We start from the raw sequence: 19,584 nt of genomic DNA, 5'->3' as shown, positions 1-19,584 counted from the left end.
ATTATGTATAGTAATTATATACACGGGTTAACTTAACAAGGCTTTATACAACTGTTACAAAAATTGGTCCACGCACAGTCACCCACGTACATAGAGTAGATGCACAAGGGCCCAGAGAGAGAAAGACAGACGAAGGGGAGTCTGGTGGGACGACGGCGGCTGGCAGAACAGTTTGGTTCAGCTCCGTCTTCATTTCTCTAGACTTAACAGGAGCAGAAAAAATAACTGAAAAATATCACTCGGATAAGACTCTGTGGTTTTAGTATTTAAGGAAGTTCTTCACCTACTTTGAACTGCTCCCATGACGATACTCTTAGTAACACTGATATAATGTAAAGACCGTAGCCTCTCTTAGGTTCTCTCTTGGCTCTAAAATTGTACACAAATAACCCAAATAGAAGAAGAAAACAAACAAACAACATTTTGGCATGACTTTGCATAGCTGCCTTGAACACTTTGCTCCTCCGAGATACGAGACCACACAGGGAAGCACAACATGCTTTTGTTGAACACTTACAGAGTTTGCATATATTAATGTCACTGATCACATATACACACACACGCACGCGCGCACACACACACACACACACACACACACACACATGCATATGCTCACAGGGATGGTTGGGGTGCCTGTGGATCCACAGGAGGCTTTGGAAGAGCTTGTAAAGGGCTGAGTCGTAAACTTAAGCGCGGTGTCCTCTGAATCGGTGCTGCTCGTCCGTGAGCGTGCACATATGATGCTGGCCCTTGTGGGCGATGAGTGCTGCAGTCTTTGCTGGTGTTCCAATGTCTTGTATGGCTTCCTCTCATTTTTTTGCTACTATTTTAATTTTATTTACAGTTAAGGGGTTTCATTCCCAAACATTATTTTAGAAATTAACAGTAAAAGGCCTTATGTGAAGGATTTGAAAAACGCCTTACTTTTGGCACCACCTAGGGGTATTAACAAGAACAGCACTGTGAAGCATTGTAACAATTCTTACCGAGATTGTTTAAATTTTCTTTTTTAGAAACGGCTTCATCAGAATGTATTGATTACTGTTGTTCGTTAGACTGGCAGCTTTTCTTAATTGTATGAGGATCCCCTACCAGAAAAAAAGCCCTGAACTGCTCTAGTTTATGGAGCTATATTTCAAAAGATTTCAACGTGTGTTCTTGGTGGTTTAAGAAATGTGAGCATTGTCCTAGAACATTTAGTTGTAACATTAAGATGTTCTGCTTTTAAAGCCGCACTTCTCTTCTTCTATTGAGGTCTGCGTGTCGGATTATGGCATAATTTTCACTTTGGACTCTGCCTCGTTCACTTTATATAAAAATACAAATTGTTTGCCGTACACACATTTATCATGAAAAGTTATTTGGATGAAACCGCCTCAGGTGTAAAAGGGTATCGGTGATATTGCAGTAAAAGCTCGGTAATAGCAGCTTTTAAAACGGCAACGTTTTGCCGCAAAATCAATTGATTTCAATGGAAATGTAATGATAGGGGAATTGTCTTGTAGGGTAAAGTAAATCCTTGAAACTCCATTGCCTGCATTTGCAGCGCTGACCAAAAGAAAACATTGAAAAGTTGCTGTAGTGTTATAAACTGCGTTCTTCTGTTCGACCTCTTCTTCAGCGGGAGTCAACTGTTCCACTTCCTGTGAAAAGGTTTCGTCCACTGAGCGACCAAGTTAACGCAACACTAACGTGTTCTCGGCTGGTTTGCATCAAAGTAAGTCAAAGTAGGACTATATCAATGTGTGTGAACACACAAGGTAAAAAAGAAAAATCCTTTTTCTGAGAAAAGCGATCAAACTTGGGTGAGAATATGCCAGAAATGTCCTTTTGAAAACATACACCGACATTGCTAATTATATCTACATTTATTCCGTAAGTAAAGGGTTGAAGATGAATAGCTTCAAGAGTAGGTCAATGGTAAAATTTGCATGTGAATTTCAGAGCGAGTTTCACATTTTATTTATTTTGGAATGAAACTCCACCACTGCGCACAAGGTAAGATCAGGTCTCCAACTTTAGTGCCGGTAAAATCCAAAATAAAAAAACACAAGGAAAGAGACAACGGAGGTTCCCCGTAGCAACGCGACGGACACACGGCTTTGAAAGCAGTGACAGTGTTTGTGAGTAACGGGTACTCGGTACTGCCTTAGAAGATTAAACCACCACAGTGTGCCGACGCCATGCTCTTGTCCTGTCCCGTGGGTCCATGGCCGATCGCCTCAGGACCACGGGGTGAGACCCTGGGGAGCTTTGATCGATCCAGACAGATGAGAAAGAGGAGGAGAGTGGGCGAGGCTCCTGGGCAAGCTGAGAGATGGGGTCCATTTGTTGACCAATAATCGATCCCTGAGGAACCCCGACACGTCCATGAGGACCTGGTGTTCCTTCGAGGACTCTGATCACCTCAACCCTCTCTGCTCTCCAGCCCAGCTCGAGGTCCAGGTTCATAGATACAGCCCTCATCCTCCCGCCTCTCGTCTTCCTGCAGTGGACTGGCGGCGACTGGTTCCAGTCTGGCTGCTGGGCCCTGTAAAAGCTGGAGGCCGGGTGGAGGTTTGGAAGCCTGGTGGGGCAAATCCAGACGGGGACTGTAGGGTGTCTTTTGTAGGAAGGGGGATCAGACATCGTTGGGGGTCTTGGGTTGAGCTGATGGTGTGAGCAAAGGAAACTGTTTGGACGAAGGTGCGTTGCGTTTCCCGGAAAGGCCGACCTCTGCCTGCTCTCTTTTTCACTTTTTCTGCCCCACACTTCCTGTCCAGCCTCGTCCTCTCCAGACCGATGTCTTCCCTCTGCAATCTCTCTCGCTTTCACCCCAAATTCCTTTTTATCCCTTTTGTCCTTTTTGGGAATGGTGCATTCTCCCTTCATCGCCTCTTCTTCACCTCTATTTCCATCCTCTTCCTCCTCCTCCTTCCCTCCCCCGCCTTTTGCCCCCCCGTAGTTACTGGTTTTGACCGGCTCATGCTCAGAGTCCTCGTCGGCGCTGCCGTCCTGCGGATGGGTACTGAGGCATTTCTTACGTTTGCGGGTCACAGCGGAAATGATGGACTTGGGCAGGAAGTCCCTGGCACTCAGGTCCTTCTTGGAGAGCGAAGAAAGCTGAAAACAAGGTGACACAGTTCAGTCAAATAAAACATCATATTCCAGAATCCGTGGTCCTAATCACAGTTAAAGCAGGAGTGATAAATGTCTTCCTTACCTTTGATTTAAGTGAATCGCTGGTGGTGGAATCTAGTCGAAAAAGGAAAGATTTGGATTAGAACCGCGTCATGGTGGTGGTGGCGTTAGGTGGTGCAGAGGTGTGATCGCTGCCTAATCACAGCACACACAAGCAGTAAAACAATCTGTCAGGAGAACTACCGCCATTATCGGAGCACCAGTCTTTAAATTTAAGCTTTTGCTTGAAAGTACTTTAAGTAGCAGAAATGGCCTCTTTAATGTCAGCAGGGGGTGTAACGGTTTGGTTCAGACCCAGGTTTATGAGTCCTGATTATCCATGTTACGTTTATTTTCGTTAATACCAAATGTTTCTAATTACATATTTGCGTGCACATTTTGAATATATCGCGGTCCAAGTTAAAGCTGTCTGGATCAGTTAAATTCTTTATTATATAAACGGCTATATAAAGCAAACATTTCACTCTAATCAGCTGTTTCTGCTGTTGCCGTCTTCCTAGATATACATTTATATTGGCCGTGTTTCCCAGATTCGTTAAGAAGCTTTTAAGCGCTAAGAGCTTCCTAGAAGCGCTCTTAAGAGTGCTGTGAAAGAAGGACGTGTTTCCCAGAATCGGTCTGAACTTAAGATCTTTCACTAAGAAGGAAATGTGAGATCAGCCTGACCCACTCATTACAGTCTTCTTAGTGGCCAAATACTCACTGCAGCTGCGTAAGGGAAATATATCTGACACTCAAAGAAATACTAAAACCATGCGTAATGATGAATGTGCGCCCACAGCTGCAGAACACTGAAGCAAGAAAAATAATAGCATAACAAGAAAAATAACGATATAAAAATAAATATTTGCCCATGTGTTCCTGTAGCTACATAAAATAAAACGAATCATTATTAATTGCACTCATTGCGTTTTTTTCACACATTCGGCATCTGCATATGAGTTTACATTAGCTATAAAAACATCAACAACCCTGTGGTATTCCACAGAAATCAGGGAAACTGACAGGTGTAATAGAACTCGGCTGGAACCCCATCAAGAGAGGCTCCACCTGCTCGTCTATATAAAAGCGTTGCTGAAGTCCATGCATGTGAGACACCATGGCTGCAATACGCCATAGTCTCACTGCAACAGCATTGCCGTGCGTGAAGCCAGATAGTTTACATAAATGCATATGAGCGGCAGCACTTCTCCCCAATCAATGTGCTGTCGGACCGGGCTGTCCAGTCCAAATACCGGCTTCCCCGTGTGCAGATCCAACGCCTCGTCACGCTAGTGTCACCACACATCCAGAGGCCAACCCGCTGCAATTTTGCCCTCAGCCCGGAGGTGTAGCTCCTGGCCGCGCTGCATTTTTACGCAGTGGGGAGCTTCCTGGAGGTGGTGGGGGACGGCACCGGCCTCAGCAAGGCATCGGTTTCACGGAGTGTGGCAGCCGTGACACCGATCCTCCTGCGCCATGCCCGGGCACACGTCAGAATGCCCACCACACGGGACGAGGTCTGGCAGGTCCACCGTGGATTTTATACCCCGGGTGATTGGTGTTGTGGATGGCACACACACACACACACACACACACACACGTGCGCACGTAGCATAATTGCACCTGTATGTGGGGACCACAGCGTGTTGTGTGTGATTTATGCGCTGATAAAGTGGTGGGTAATCGATTAACCTGGCACTGATTGATTTAGTTTCCACAACACGGCGGTGGACAGCTTCCACTAAGAGCGTCTTAGGAAGCTTCTTTGGCGAGATTTTAAGAAGGCAGTTAAGAACGCGTCTGGGAAACACTCCTATCTTAGCGCTCCTTCTTAGCCGAACCCTTCTTTCAAGCTTTCTTAAGTCCTTAAGAACGATCGAATCTGGGAAACGCGGCCATTATCTTTGTCTCCAGACAACATTAATTGGATTACAGCCATTACAGGGCCAACTTCTGACCAAACTAAGTTCAATTGCTAATTTGCAATTCTTAATGTGTTTTTGCAATTGAATGAAAACTACTGACAGACAAATTCTTTTTGTTAGGGACTGAGGTTGCATTGTGCCCACTTGCAACTTTTAGTGTTTTCAATGTAAAAAATAATAAGCATTTAAAAAAAAAAAAAGATGACACAAATATTTTCCCAGAAGGCAAAAAGTCACAAGCGGCTTTAAAACAAAACTAATCGCATGGTGACTAACTTCTTATGGTATAAAAGTGGATCCCAGTGATCAGCACGTCTGGCGTGTGAATATTCAGTGTATTTCCATTCACGTCCCCTACAACAATGTCGCCAATCGCTTTGCGTCTAAAAGTTTCCAACCTGCAAACTTTGATTCGGCTGTGTGTAACGGATTCGCGACGCTTCAACGCAAATACGCAAACCATTACAACCCCGTTGGCAATACAAGAGGAATGGTGGAACACTGATGGGACACCAAGACTGACGATAGAGTACAACATCCAGACACAAAAACACACAAGGAGGGAGACCTGGTCCTACCGAAGAGGCTGATCCACTGTCTCAGCTAGAGAGAGAAAGAGAGCAGAAAGGAAGGAAGAGAAGGAAAGAGCTGAGTCTTGCTTGATAAGATCACTGGCAGCATGAGTACAGAATATAGAGAAGCCGGTTAGATACGGAAGCAATTAAACATTCTTTTAAAAACCATGGCACCCATATATGGGTGCTTTTGTATTTTTTGCAAATACAACACACAAATCACAAGAAAATATATTGATGTCGTACATCAAATTAAACACCAAAGCCTTTGCTACATGAATCAGTAAGCCATTTAAAAAAAAAAAAACAGAAAGAGAGATAATCGTGAAAGTATAAAACAAAATCAACCCAAAATCAGCACGTCTCCAGAACCAGCAACCCTTAGCTTGGTGCTATCAGAAAAAAACTGATGTCTTTAAGCAAGATAATTCTACAAAGATTCCACACATGCCTTCCAAATCCTTCCACACCAAAGCATCAGGGAGATATGAGCCAAAAAACATAGCAACATGAATCGCTTTATCGCTTTACAATCAACAAATATTGCTTATCTTTGTTTGTTTTTACAGTTTGATAATTGTTTATTTGTGTGCTTGTTTTATTTTAAAGGGAAAATATAGGTTGTTTTACATAATCATGCTGAAAAGTGCTTTTTTTCTTGGCGGACCTGTAAAGTTTACATTACACACTGTCTGTCATCTTCATTTACTCTTAACCAGTAACACATAGACTGATATTTACACATCTGAGCAAACTTTAACTTTATACTTGTTTATTAACACCAAGATTATTCAAATAGCTCTCGTGGTTGCAGAGATACACACATTTTAGTTTGGATATGTCATTTTCGAGCAGAAGCTTAAAAAGAGGTTCGGGGCTTAGGTGGTGACTGGCATCAGTCCTTATATAGAGAAATACAAATGAAAAAGCCGTCTTGCACTCAGTAAAGGCGTAGACTTCACATGTTTTCTGTGGTTCATCCCTGCTTTTCTTGCAGCACTATGTTTAAGATCTTTGTGTGTTTGTGATATTTGTGAACATCTTTTTACGATCCATCAGCCGCTACAATAAAGGCTTTTTAATATGTTGTTCTAAGATTTTTGAATCCGTGGATCAACACTAGGACGATTTTAACAAATGATTTATGCCCTTCTTACTGTAATTGATTTCCTTGGAGCATACCCTGCCTTATCCATTAACTAATACGTATTAGTATGTATATTACATATATATGTAATATATAATTGTATTAATATGTAATTAACAATTATTTTTGTGCATGTATTTTATATATATATATATATATATATATATATATATATATATATATATATATATATATATATATATATATATATATATATATATATACACACATATAAATTAAAATATTAACTTATGAATCTTAACCTTTTTCTAACGTTACTTTGAATAAATAAATAATAAAGACTGCTGGTTAGATCCTCAAAACTGAAATTAATTATATCTCATTTTTAACCGCTACGGAGACATCGAATTATTTTTTAAAAGTCCTGGCTCAGATCAGGCTGCTCTCGGAGGGCAGCTGACGGCCTGGTGCTGGTGAGTCACACCGGTGCTGCGAGCAGGACCTCAACCCGTCGACATATCTTTTTAAATCGGCTAATTCTTGACAAACCGACCACAGATTTGATGCTTAAACAACTAACTTATCAACTGGGAAACATCCTAACATTTAATTTTGTGACTCAACAACATATTTAGAGAACGTCAATGTTCAGTTGTGAGTTTTCTCATCAAGTACAGAAAAGAAGATGGCATATTGAGAAACTGTCACTGTAGTCACATCAAAGATGTGTTATTGCAAAGATCACAACATCAGCTTTTATCCGTGTTTCACTATAATCTTAGAAACACTGGTGTGGTTGGGCGGCTCTTTAGGCCCAATGCAACTCCAAAAAGAAGGACAAATACGCGTCCGGCTTGATGCTTCGCAGGGCGCATTGACATTTTGGACATTTTACAGCCTTTAACGACTAAATTTTGCATTTATTATATTTAACTGATTATATTGTGATTATTTTAGGAATTAAACATGACTGACATTTTTGTATTAATATTTTAAAAAAGTAGAACCCCTATTTAAGAAACCCTGCCCATTTTCCTAATTTTGCCGGTCAACTGATCAACTAATCTGGTGATCAGTTTATCAGATGGATAAATTGGATCCTCTCATAGTAAACATGAATCCTCTTGACACTTCCTCACCTGACGCCTCTCCTGGTATGCCGGCCCTGCCGATGTTGGAGAGCAGATGGTCGATGTTGGGCGCAGGCTGCATGTCCCGCTTATCCTCTGGGGCCTGCACACGCACACACATCCAGAAATATACAACCATACCCACAATTAAAGCGCAAAGTACAAATGAGGACACCTGAGTACGAAAGCCCCTCAGCTCTCTGGCCTGACGTACCTTCTCTTCCTCGTCGATCTCTCCCGTAGTGAAGAACCAGTCGTGCTGTTGGAGGAACACAACACTGATGTTAAGAGTAAAACACGTAACTGGTTCATTGAGTTGGAGGAAGCAGCCGTCGGTTCTTACGTGCAGGATGAGCGTCTCAACGATTTTGTAGCGGTCGGGCATGTGGGTGACCATGTCGGTCATGTTGTCCTCTGACGTCCTCACCAGGGTGGGGCCAAACACCAAAGCCAGGTTTCTAGGCTCCATCTGAAGAATGACATCATAAGCTTCCATACCCCCCAAAAAAACACCAAAGCCCAATGTTAAAGGGAGGTGCGGTTACCTTGTTCTGTTCACAGTGGTCTGCCACCTTCTTGAGGTGACCCACCAGGAACTTCAGGGTGTGGTGATAGTAGTCCGGGAGGTCATGGAGCTGGAGAAAGAAGGATGGATGACGGGGGCAAAGAAGAAGATCAGAAAGGTTGAAATAATGAAAACAACAAGAAACGCATCCGCTGCTCGACATTCTGCTGGCGTTTGAGACACTCACTAGTTTCTTCATGGTCTTCAGTCTATCCTCCGCGTCTTCTATCCGGTTGGCATCAATGAAGTCGTTGTATTTGTCTTTGGACAGAGAAGGCATTGAATTAACACGTAATGCATGTAAATGTGTCCACACTTGGCATCATGTCCACATGCAAACGATAGGCAGCAACATTTTTACGGAATAATCGTATTTGTGCTAAAAACAGTGGGAAATTATCCAGCCTTGCTTCTATGTTCTATCTTCTATGTTCTATCCTGCTGCGCTGCATAACCAACGCGTGACTGGACGCACCGTCAGTGAAGAGCGGCTCGGGCAGCTTTCGGAAGAACGACTTGAGCAGGCTGCTGATTACGTTCAGGTCCTGCCATCGCTATAGAGACAGAAAGGGGAAGGCGTTTAGTATTTCTCGTGCAGTGATCAAGAAAATTACCTCATCTAACAAAATGGTTAGATGTTTATAAACGTCGGTTTCATTTTGTGAAGAATATCTGGCCGAACAAAATGTGTAACTTTGGAGCTGCTGTTTGCCACTGAATAGAAACCATAAACCAGAGCCGTGCTGACTTCTAGTTTCTGGTTACGAACGTATTTCATCCCTGCAGAAAAACGTGTTTTAGAGAAACAGTATGTGAGCTCGTTCCCATGTATCCCGCACCTCCTCAGCCGTGTTGATGTCCATGCCCTTGTTGAGATGCTCCTGCAGGTTGGACACCATGGCGTTGTTGCCCGGCACTCGGTAGATACCCGTGTAATCCAAACCCGTCTCCTCCACCACACCGCAGCACATCTCCACAATCAAAGGGACAAACTACAGAGATGGGGAGAAAAAATTAATAAAGGTTTCCCTTTATTCATCCATTAATATCCATGAAATGGGAAAGTATCAGCTACTTGGTTTCCAAAGATAAGTGGAGTTGGTGTTATGTTTATGTGATCACGTTTTTCTCATCTTCAATCATGAGACACTGAAGGCTTACTTTATGGTTGACGGCAGGTTGGCAATCCTCCAGTCGCACGCCAAAAGCCTTCGGACTGCCGGTCTTCTTGGCCTTCTTCATGATGTTGATGCCCCACAGCGCTTTGTTGTCATCTGGGCGCACGCATGCACACATGTACGCACGCACGGACGCACACACACACACACACACACACAGAAGCACACACACAAATTTGCTATTAAAAATAACTGACCAATTTTTAACAAGGAAACATCTTTGGTTTTGTTGAACTAATTTACTTTTTTGCTGTTTTTCTGCTGTACACTGCACACATATGTGCCAGGTATTGAACATTATCATTTTTATTTGTTGCATGCTGTAAATACCAACTATGAACACAAAAGGTTTGATTCTCAATGCTCTTATAGTCATCAGTGTCGGACATATTTACGTTCCTCTAACTCTCTTTCGGGTGATCTAATTGGTCGTTTTCACTGGTGCATTCTGGGTGCTGTCCTTAGAGCCGCACTGCTAGCATGGTTAAAGGGCCGTTATCATTTTTGTTGTGTGCTAGTAAACGTGTTCGGACCCACCAGTTCTAGAGGCTCGGTTCACTGAGGTGTTGTCGGTTTTTGCCAGGAGAAAGGGCGGCATCATACGATGGGCTCTGGGGGACGAGTCCGGTTTACTTCCTGTCAGACTACACCATGGGACAGAACATAGAGACAGCTATGATTCCAAGACGAGGTTTAAAAATTTTGGTAAATATGAACTCTTTCAGGTCTAAATACATACAAACAGATGTTTAGATACACATATACATATACAATTCTCATGACCTCAGTCTTATGTAAAAGAAAAAAATGGATGCGCTTTTAATCTTGCTTTTCGAAAATTGCACTGAAGTAATTGAGTGTGACAGGCTTCCAGCCCCGAGCTGCAGTGGCTCCCTATTACACAAAGGATAAGGGACAGTTGTGATCATGCCTCTTCTTTGTGTGCCCATGCCGTGCTGACCTGTGTTTTCTGTAGTCATTCAGCTTTTTGTTGATGAGAGCTTGTCTTGAGAAGCCGATCTCCTAGAACAAACCAAGGTGACCAATTAGTTCGACATGGAGGAGTTTAGTGAGTAAACCCCACAAGATGAGCTGGGTGTGAAGATCTAACCTCGTTGTCGGTCTTGCTGTTCTCCCTGATGACCCTGATCCAGGCCAGCATGTCGTCCCTGTCTTCGGCCTGCAGCAGGTACTCACAGAAGTCCTGCGTGGTCAGCCGCAGGGTGTGCTTCCGCTTGGTCTCGCTGTAGGCAATGTCGATCAGGCAGCCGCGGATGCTGATTGGAGGGTGTTCGTCCTGGCCGGGCCCCGCCCCCGCCCCGTGAAGGACGGCCTCTCGCTTGTCCTTATAGAGGAAAAGCGAATGCGAGCGTAGCACAGAGAAGACGCGCTTCCATGGCCGCATGCCGCCACCCACTTTCTGCATCGAGGACGTACAGAAACAAGGAGACGACATTAAATACACTGCAAAAATTCAGCTTCCAAAAACAAGAAAAAAAAGTAGTAAAATGAGGGAAATATTACTTGAAATAAGACAAATTATCTGCCAACAGAACAGGAAAATTTGACTTGCCAAGACTTCTTGAAACAAGTGAAATGCTCTAAAATTAAAACTGCCTGATAAGAAGAAATATCTTGTCAATCAAAAAAAAAGCGTATAATGCCTTGATTTAAGATATTTCATCTTACTTAGATTTAAGTTTTTGCAGTGTAGCAAACCCTCCCACTACAAATTTCCGTCCGCCACTCTCACAATTGTTAAAAAACGTCTGCGCTTCATTGGGATGGAAATCTTGACAGGCGCAGTGACGGCAGCTTAGCTTGTAGTGTGTCGTACCTTTCCCTTCTCTGTGAGGATCTGTTTGTATTGCAGCCAGCCCTCCTTGCGAACATCACTAAAGGTGAGGGTTTCCAGTTCAGAAGTGGAGTGGCGTTTAGACCGAGCCTCCTCCTGGGCTCGCAGGCTCTCCAGAGACTAAAGCACATTTTAGAGGGATTATGGGTTTTTGTACCAGACAGTGTTTTTTAGTAACGATCAACGATCAACTCACCCCATCAGTGAAAAAGCTCTTCACCCTTTTTGGTAGTTTGCTGTGGAACAGAAAGCACACCAGTTACATTAATAGCACTGCTAGAGTCTAAACAGGACTAGGTCTGTGTAGACGGGGTTGCGTGTTTATCAATGACCCGGTGTCACTAAAGGAGGTTTTGGGCCCCACTAGGACTATAAGGACTCATGTCAGTAAGGAACGCAGCTTTAAAGGGTCCTCTGGGTTCTTACGAGAAGACGCGGCCTTCTTCCCTGAAGGTGTTGAGACCCTCGTCACAGGATTTGGATCTCTCGGTGGTGATAGCCAGCAGGTAAGAGGAGCGACGACTTTTAATACTGCCTGAAGAGAGAGAGGACAAGTCAGAGGGAAGAGAAGAGACAAAGAAAGAAAGAAAGATGAGTGATTACGGTGATTTCTTGTCTTAAACTGTGAGTATAACATGAGCCAAGTGAATGAATTAAGGAGTTAAACATGCATACTACATGTTAAAGGCATACCGTGACATTTGGATTTCTAGTTCTCAGTTTTGGATACCCTTTACCCACAATGCTAACAGCATGCAATGTATGCAATGTCTCTTTGTTATCAGAAGCGTCAAATGAAAGTGACGAGCATACAGTGAAGAAAATAAACTTAACATTTAAACTTAAAAACTTTGTTTTGATATAGCAAATCATTTTGACGCCAAATAGCAATCTAAGCCTACGATAACCCAAGGAGCCATTTAGAGGCAAACGTTCGATCATAAAATATAAATCCTAGAGTTGTACTTCGTGGACAACCAACAGTATACAAAAGCTGAAGAGTCCAATTGGCAAAAACTATGGAGCCAAGACAGTCTCAATATTGGTAAATGCGCAGAGAAAGATTCACAAATGCGCAGAGAAAGATTCACAAATGTGCATAAAGATTTACAAATGCGCATAAAGATTTACAAATGCGCACAGAACAATTCTCAAATACATTCCAATGATTTATATAAATGTAAAAAAAAACAAAAAAACACAAATATATTTCTGCATTTGTATGTATTTATTTGTGAATCGCACCACATTTGTGGCTCCACATTTTCAAGTTGCTTTTTTGAGACTCCCCTTCCATGGCTCGATTCGCAAATGTGTTTTTTCAAAATGAATCTACTCGGAGCCAATCAGATGCCGCTCTCATTTTCAACCAATCGCATGAGCACCGCTCCCCCTCCAATGCCCACGTGGCTTCATTTGCTCCGGAGAGGGGGCGTGGCTGATCATGAGCGGCTGTCTCTCAGATACTGTCGTGGGACTACTGATATTATGAACGCAGACAAAATGGGGTTTGATGTTCCAACGTTTGTGGTACTTCCACAATAAGTATGAAGCAGACTATGAATTTGTAAACGTCACTGCACTCCTTTAAGATGAGTCTAAGCTGGACAAATATATCAGTGTGCCAAAATAAAGGCAACAGACTGTATACACAGGCCCAGCCCTTTGTGAGGCCGTGGAGTATTGAGAGTGGGTGAGTGAGACTCACTGCAGTCCCGAGAGCGAAGGTGGACAAAGGGGGAGTTGGAGGAGAGGGTGGGGGAGACAGAGGTGGAAGGGAAGGTGATCGTGGTGCAGGCCTGGGAACTGGACACAACAGAGTGGGCTGGTATATGGCAGGCCTGTAGGTCAATACTAGGACTGGTAGGGTCATCTGCAAGTCATCATCACAGGTGGACAACAAGCGATGAAAGATGATTAAACATGCTGACAGGACAGCGCAAGGGCTTCAGGGGGAGATTAGGGAGGTGGTAACATCTCGCTGAGCCTACTCTGGTGGCAGAAATAACGGCTGACGGAGAGCCTGACAAACCTTCATGGCAGTACAGTTTACTGTACAATAAAGTTATTATATAATCATGACACGTTAAACGTCAATACAGTACAATACACCTCTGCTGTGGTGCAGTGCAGAGAATTTACTGAAGAGCACGGAGTTAACAGAGACATGAGAGTGTCGGAAGTGTCGGAGGACGGAAATTGGCAAGATGAAAAAATATATAAATAACCATTAAATGTACTGACATTTTTATTAAATAATTACAGGAGCTACTGGATAGTTGTACTATAAATTGAAATGTATGTTTTAATTTGCTTATTAAATTCTGTACCTCTGTATTAATTTTCTTATTAAGATTATAATGTTATTTATCAATACATTTTAATTGTCTAATGCATTTATTTATATTTTAAATGTATTTCTTTGTTGTGCAGTTCATTTAATTTTACATTTTTAAATGTATTTGTATCATAAAATGTTATTATATACAGTATGTATATATTTAATTATGCATAATAAAACACAATTCATGCAGCTAATAATGGGAGTTTTCTTCCCATTGCGCCAACATGGTGTGACCTGTAGATTATTTCTGACTCCAGAGCAGATCTGTTTCTCAGGAAATGCTTCCAGAGCTCCGTTTACTGTACTTTATTTTTTAAATAGACACACATTGAACATGTCAACATTCAAAAAAACACTAGCATATTCATCAGCACAAATTGAAAGATACTACTATTGACATTATAATTGACATGTATATGACACGGACAGAAATGTCAGAAAGGATGGAAATGCATAGAAAGAGAAAAAGGAGCACTACTAAAGCCTCATACCATTGAGGCCATTATACCGAATTGGCCATTATACTGAATTGGCCATAGTTGTGAATATGAGCGTGAATGGTTGTCTGTCTCTATGTCTGCCCTGTGATGGACTGGCGACTTGTCCAGGGTGTACCCTGCCTTCGCCCCTTGACAGCTGGGATCGGCTCCAGCGCCCCACGACCCTAATGAGGATAAGCGGTTCAGATAATGGATGGATGATGGATGGATGGTTCAGTCAGGTTGGAAATATTAAAAAAATATGGTTTTTTTCCCAAAGCTTTTTCCCTATGTATAGTACCATATCTAAAGTACACATATCCAGTAAAAGAACCGTCAATTTTTATACAGTATTGTATTTTCAGATTGTGTTGGAATGTCTTTCCTTTCCAAAAAATTGTCACTACCGAAACATAGTAATAAACTAGAACAAAACAGTATTATTAACCTGTTAAGATTGTGTTTCATTCTTAAGAGTATTTAAAAAAATATTTCTAGAAAGTTTTCACAAATAAATCAATAAATATATATTTTTTTAAATATTTATAATTTATACAATTCATTAAAATCAAAAGACAATATTTCTTTGTGAAATGCATAATACTAATCACATTAATTCCAGAGTTAATGATTGATCAAATTGAAAATACACTAAAACAATGAGTATCATAACATTTTAGTTGAGAACTCAATATACTTTATTTTTAACAAAACATCCACTGTTTCGGTAGTGACTGCACTGGTTCGGTTGTGACCGCAGTATTTGCAAGGTTGTATCATATTTCCTCAACCTTATTGCTTAATCTTAACTCATAACTAACTGTTGGATAAATCGCTGATACATTTAAACTTTCCTTATTCTCTCTTGAATATTCTTGGTGTTTCACTGGGTCATCCTCACTCTTTGTCTGTATTCTCTCTGCGCCACTTTTTCTAATTCCTTTTGGCATTTTGGTGTCTTATAGTTCTTTCTCCCTGAACAAATTCAGTTAGAAATCAGCATTATCTACATGTTATATTTAGTCCACACAACATATTATTTTCAAAATGATCAGATTGAACTACTCACCATTCAATTTTGTGACTGTTTCGGTAGTGACAATTCTACACAAATGTTAAGCATAACTAAGGAATGCTAGCAGTTTACTCAATTGAAGAAAATATGTGTTTCGGTAGTGACGATTCTTAAGGCTACGTGCCGATTTTCAGACTTTGGAATCACATTTACATCAAAATTATAGGATATAGCTACTGAGCATTCAGCATGAGGGACAGGGACACCGTGTCACTGCCTGATCAAAAATGCAGGGCTGTGGCTAAAAACCTGGCTCAGCAAATGGACTAAAACTCTTGTGTTTCGGTAGTGACATAATAACTGAGGACATGATTTTTTGGGTATAGTTTTTTAATTTAAAAAAAACAACCCATAATAAATCTAAATCTTACAACTCCTGTTTAAACTTAATCATACAGATCTTTGAAACCAATTCAAAGATCCAACCAATTTTTCATTGTACCAATGAAAAAATCAAAAAATTGTTTTAAGTGTCTTTTACAGAAATGAAAATTTTGATGTCAGGGTTGGGGACAGCTACTTCCCAATAGAAAGTACCCTATAAACTACAATTTTGTATATATTTAGTTTATCAGTTTCTAATTTAATGCCTTGGCTTTAAATAGACCATAACATATTCTTACTAAATATTTATGTCTGAATTCTTCATTGTTTTGTTAAATAGCTTTTCTTGTAGGGGGACAGCACTTTGTACAAATTCGGTAGAATGGCCCATATGTATATATTAGGGCTGAGCAAAGTTGAAAAAAATTAAGTGATGATCGCATGATTTTCCTGCCATTAATTGCGATTAATTTCATTATGCGCCAAATTGAAGTAAAAACTAGTGTATTGCAGGCTTTTATTTTAAAGTAATGTTGTCAGAACAATACAACACGAACTCTGGAGCAACAGCAAATTAGCATATAACATACGTTTTTTTTCTAAACAGGTACTGTTTAGTAGTAAGGGTGCCTGTGAGGGACAAGCCACTCCTTCTTTTGTCTATGTTTTGTCTGTTGCTTACCTTAAATATGTATGTTAAAGACCAGCAATTGATTCACTTTATACAAAAGCAATAAGTGCTTTTCATATTTTCCAGTTCAGTTTTTCTTCCTCGGTGAGCAAAGTCCAGTCTGTGTTGGCTTGAACAAGTGCACTGAACATCTTGTGATGTGACCAAAGTTCTCCTCTTTAAGAGAAGAGTAAAGATCCAGAAGTGATGCCATGCCATTGTGGATCAGACCACGGGGTCAGGAGCATTGCGCATGCGCGATTAACTTTTAATCTGGACGCGGAGCCAGCCGGTGTGTGAGCACTTTGTCAAAGCTTTTGGCGAAGCTGCTTGTTGCTGTCCTATTGCTTGTTGAGAACAGAAGCTGAATAACAATACGTGCTTTCACGTCAGGCGCAAAGTAAAAGCAGTGTCATTGTATTTAATTCATAGCGTGCATCTTATTTTTTATTTTTTCATGTTTGATTGACCTCACGCGGGCAGGACTGGCAGAGCTGTAAGACACCCAGGTCTGAACTACGCAAAATCAAACAAACATGCAGTTAAGGCATGATCCAATAGTTAACTCTGTTAAAGAATAGCCATATTAATCTCGCGTCGACACGTTAATTTGCCCAGCCCTAATATACACACACACACACACACACACACACACACACACACTCAGCAGCAGCAGTCTTTACAGATTAAAGGCCACTAACCTATGAAGGGAATAGATGCCAGGGAGCTGTATGCATGCTGTGCGAGGCTACCGTTTGCCCTGCGGTTGGTGACGGGCCCCCCGGAAACAGGAGAGGGGGTCCCGTGTGTAGGTTCCAAACAGGCAGGCTCAGGTGACTCCACGGGCGTGCTGTAGTGGGGATGTCGAACGGCCTGAACAGGGGTTCGGCGGCCGGAAGGCGGCTTTTGCCTCAGGACCACCTCCTGACTCAGGGAGATGGGGGAGTCAGCCTCCCTGTCCTCGCCCAGTTGTGTTCTCTCCTTCTCTGGCGCAGACAGGGCCGGGGTCGACTTAGGCCTGGGTACCACACCACCCTCACCGTCCGCTGGGCCACTTCTGCTGCCAGGGCTCCAGTCTACGTGGGGGCCACTGTAGCCGGGCTCTCTGAAGGAGTGGGCCTGCTGGAGGAGGTGGCCAGCTTTGCGGGAGAAAGATGGACTGTAGCTTTTGTAGCCTACCAGCTCCTCCTCTTTTATTCGCCGTGTTTGGGGTTCGGCTACCTGCTGGCCTGACCGCCTGCCACTCGGAGGCACTGTGGAGGAGGCTGTGATGATGGGGGACATTACTGTGGTTTTGTGCGGATGCCCGTCTGTAACACTCTGGTCTTTCTGCTCTCTGAATTTCACTGTTTGTGACCCGTGCGGTGGGTGTCCATAGCGCAGTGACACCAGCGCAGATGCTTGTGCTAGAGTTTCTACGGAGCGCCCGTAGTTATGCTCGTACTCAGCGTAGGCCGCCAGGAGGCTCTCTGAGCACGACCTGCTTCCTGGTCCTGATACCCCGCCCCAGCCCCCTAACCAATAGGAATCATGGGAAGCAGCCGCCGCCTGGTGGTGGAACTGGAGTGTTTCCCTTCTGCGCTTCTCCGCAGCAGTTGTGGAGGTAGGTACAGGACCGGAACCGAGGGCCAACCCTAGCCCCAGCTCCGCTAAACTTTCCTGAGAGATGCTGCGGTGGCGGGGGGACATGCTCTCTGCAGCCTCGGCCTGGCTGTAGTACCAGTCCGACAGAGCCTGGTGGCAGAGTGTATCAGCGTGGGTGCGGGCCGAGGCCAGCATGCTGCTTTTCCGCGGCGCAGGCAGAGTAGCTGAAGCAATGGCAGCATTGTGGTTAGCGAAGTGAAAGTCCAGCACATTGATGGCCGATGAGGAGCGGCCTCGATTCCGGCCAGACGGAGCAAAGTGGCCACCGGATTCCTCAAGGATCCCGGGCCAGCCGGGGCACGGGGTGGAAGCGCCAGGGGGGCGGTTGTCCAGTGGGGAGGCGACAGGGCCCGGTCGGCACTGCCAGTTTTCTGGGGGACTGTGGAGGTTGTGCTGTGGGGTGGAGGAGACAGGCTTGGTGGAAGGGTAGCAGAGAGGTGGCGGTGCAGGGAGGGCCACGCCGGAATATGGCTCATTGGCTTTCAGGTAGGCGTCCTGGGAGTATGCCTAAGGACAAGAGGGGTACACAATGAAAAACATGACAGGAAAGATAACAGATGGAGGTAGTGGCTCGAGGACAGAGAGGCAGAAGCAACCTGCTCTTTGGCTATTTCAAACAATGACATTATTTTATTTTATTCTGCTTGAATTGACTGAATTGAATTTTATTATTTCCAAATGTTATTATAATGAATAAAATAAATGATGAATAAAAGACACAGTTTTTCTTTCATTTTGTTGCTTGCCGATCGATACCGGTCAAACTTTAGTAAGTGGCAACTTGAATTAAAATAACAGGATGTCATGCAAACAGCATGCTTGCTGTGACAGTTAACACTCAACAAGGTGAAAAGCAGCCGAGAAGAGAAAATAGAAGAAAGACAATACTCACACTTACCAACTGCAACACATCCTCATCTTTGGGCATAATGGAGAGCTCCAGAATGTTTTCACTACAACGCAAATACCAAAATATGAAATAAAATAAATATGTGAACATGTGATGAGTAACAGAACGTAAAACGAGATTCGTTAACAGCAGTCTCTCACCTGTTTTGGATGAGCACAATCACCTGAGAGTAGGTTTTACCCAAAATGCTCTCCCCGTTCACCTTCACCAGCCTGTCCCCTGGAGTACACACACACACACACACACACACACACACACACACACACACACACACACACACACACACATATACACACATATACACGCATATATACACACACACACACACACACACACACACACACACACACGATCATGTTTAGTTTCCTTGACTGATACTTTATATATAATACATAATAATGTTCATCTCTAGTACACCTTCCTTCAATGATGTTCATTTATGTAGGAGAATATTACCTGTAAAAATATAAAAAAGGTAGAGAATAATATTGTCACACCCATAAAGATCGCAGTAGAGGTGCTAGTATTAGTAGCTTAAGGTGCTGAGGGGAAAAAAATTATCCATTGTCGTATTTTTGTTCTGTTCTGGCTCTTGTTAACACTGACTTTAAAAAATTAACCAAAAGAAGTAAACAGGAAG

General features: G+C 42.8%; 1 protein-coding gene across 9 annotated transcripts in view; it reads right to left on the bottom strand.

Moving 5' to 3' along the window:
• Positions 1-4: 4 nt before the first annotated feature.
• The window catches only part of LOC137804746 (rho GTPase-activating protein 23-like), a 77,372-nt gene continuing 57,792 nt past the window's right edge, over positions 5-19,584 (bottom strand). For 4 of the 9 annotated variants that reach the window (XM_068604089.1, XM_068604086.1, XM_068604084.1 and 1 more), the window contains exons 5-24: positions 19,085-19,163; positions 18,927-18,987; positions 17,092-18,541; positions 13,207-13,371; positions 11,925-12,033; positions 11,695-11,734; positions 11,481-11,618; positions 10,755-11,063; positions 10,605-10,666; positions 10,181-10,287; positions 9,627-9,739; positions 9,305-9,457; positions 8,941-9,019; positions 8,653-8,726; positions 8,446-8,535; positions 8,244-8,369; positions 8,115-8,159; positions 7,910-8,003; positions 3,203-3,234; positions 5-3,102 (exon numbers count right to left, since the gene is read on the bottom strand). In XM_068604089.1, coding sequence (XP_068460190.1) covers positions 2,158-3,102; positions 3,203-3,234; positions 7,910-8,003; positions 8,115-8,159; positions 8,244-8,369; positions 8,446-8,535; positions 8,653-8,726; positions 8,941-9,019; positions 9,305-9,457; positions 9,627-9,739; positions 10,181-10,287; positions 10,605-10,666; positions 10,755-11,063; positions 11,481-11,618; positions 11,695-11,734; positions 11,925-12,033; positions 13,207-13,371; positions 17,092-18,541; positions 18,927-18,987; positions 19,085-19,163 — 4,271 coding nt within the window. In that variant the 3' untranslated portion in view covers positions 5-2,157. Of the gene's footprint in view, positions 3,103-3,202; positions 3,235-5,665; positions 5,691-7,909; positions 8,004-8,114; positions 8,160-8,243; positions 8,370-8,445; positions 8,536-8,652; positions 8,727-8,940; positions 9,020-9,304; positions 9,458-9,626; positions 9,740-10,180; positions 10,288-10,604; positions 10,667-10,754; positions 11,064-11,480; positions 11,619-11,694; positions 11,735-11,924; positions 12,034-13,206; positions 13,372-17,091; positions 18,542-18,926; positions 18,988-19,084; positions 19,164-19,584 lie in introns of all 9 variants that reach the window. The other 5 variants (XM_068604087.1, XM_068604088.1, XM_068604092.1 and 2 more) reach the window with 4 other exon arrangements.

The sequence above is a fragment of the Clinocottus analis genome, unplaced genomic scaffold (genome assembly GCF_023055335.1).
Source record: "Clinocottus analis isolate CAN_PGR_092001 unplaced genomic scaffold, fCliAna1.0.p SCAF_60, whole genome shotgun sequence".
Lineage (NCBI taxonomy): Eukaryota > Metazoa > Chordata > Actinopteri > Perciformes > Cottidae > Clinocottus > Clinocottus analis.
Note: the sequence above shows the minus strand (reverse complement) of the source record. Positions and strands in the feature narration are given on the sequence as shown.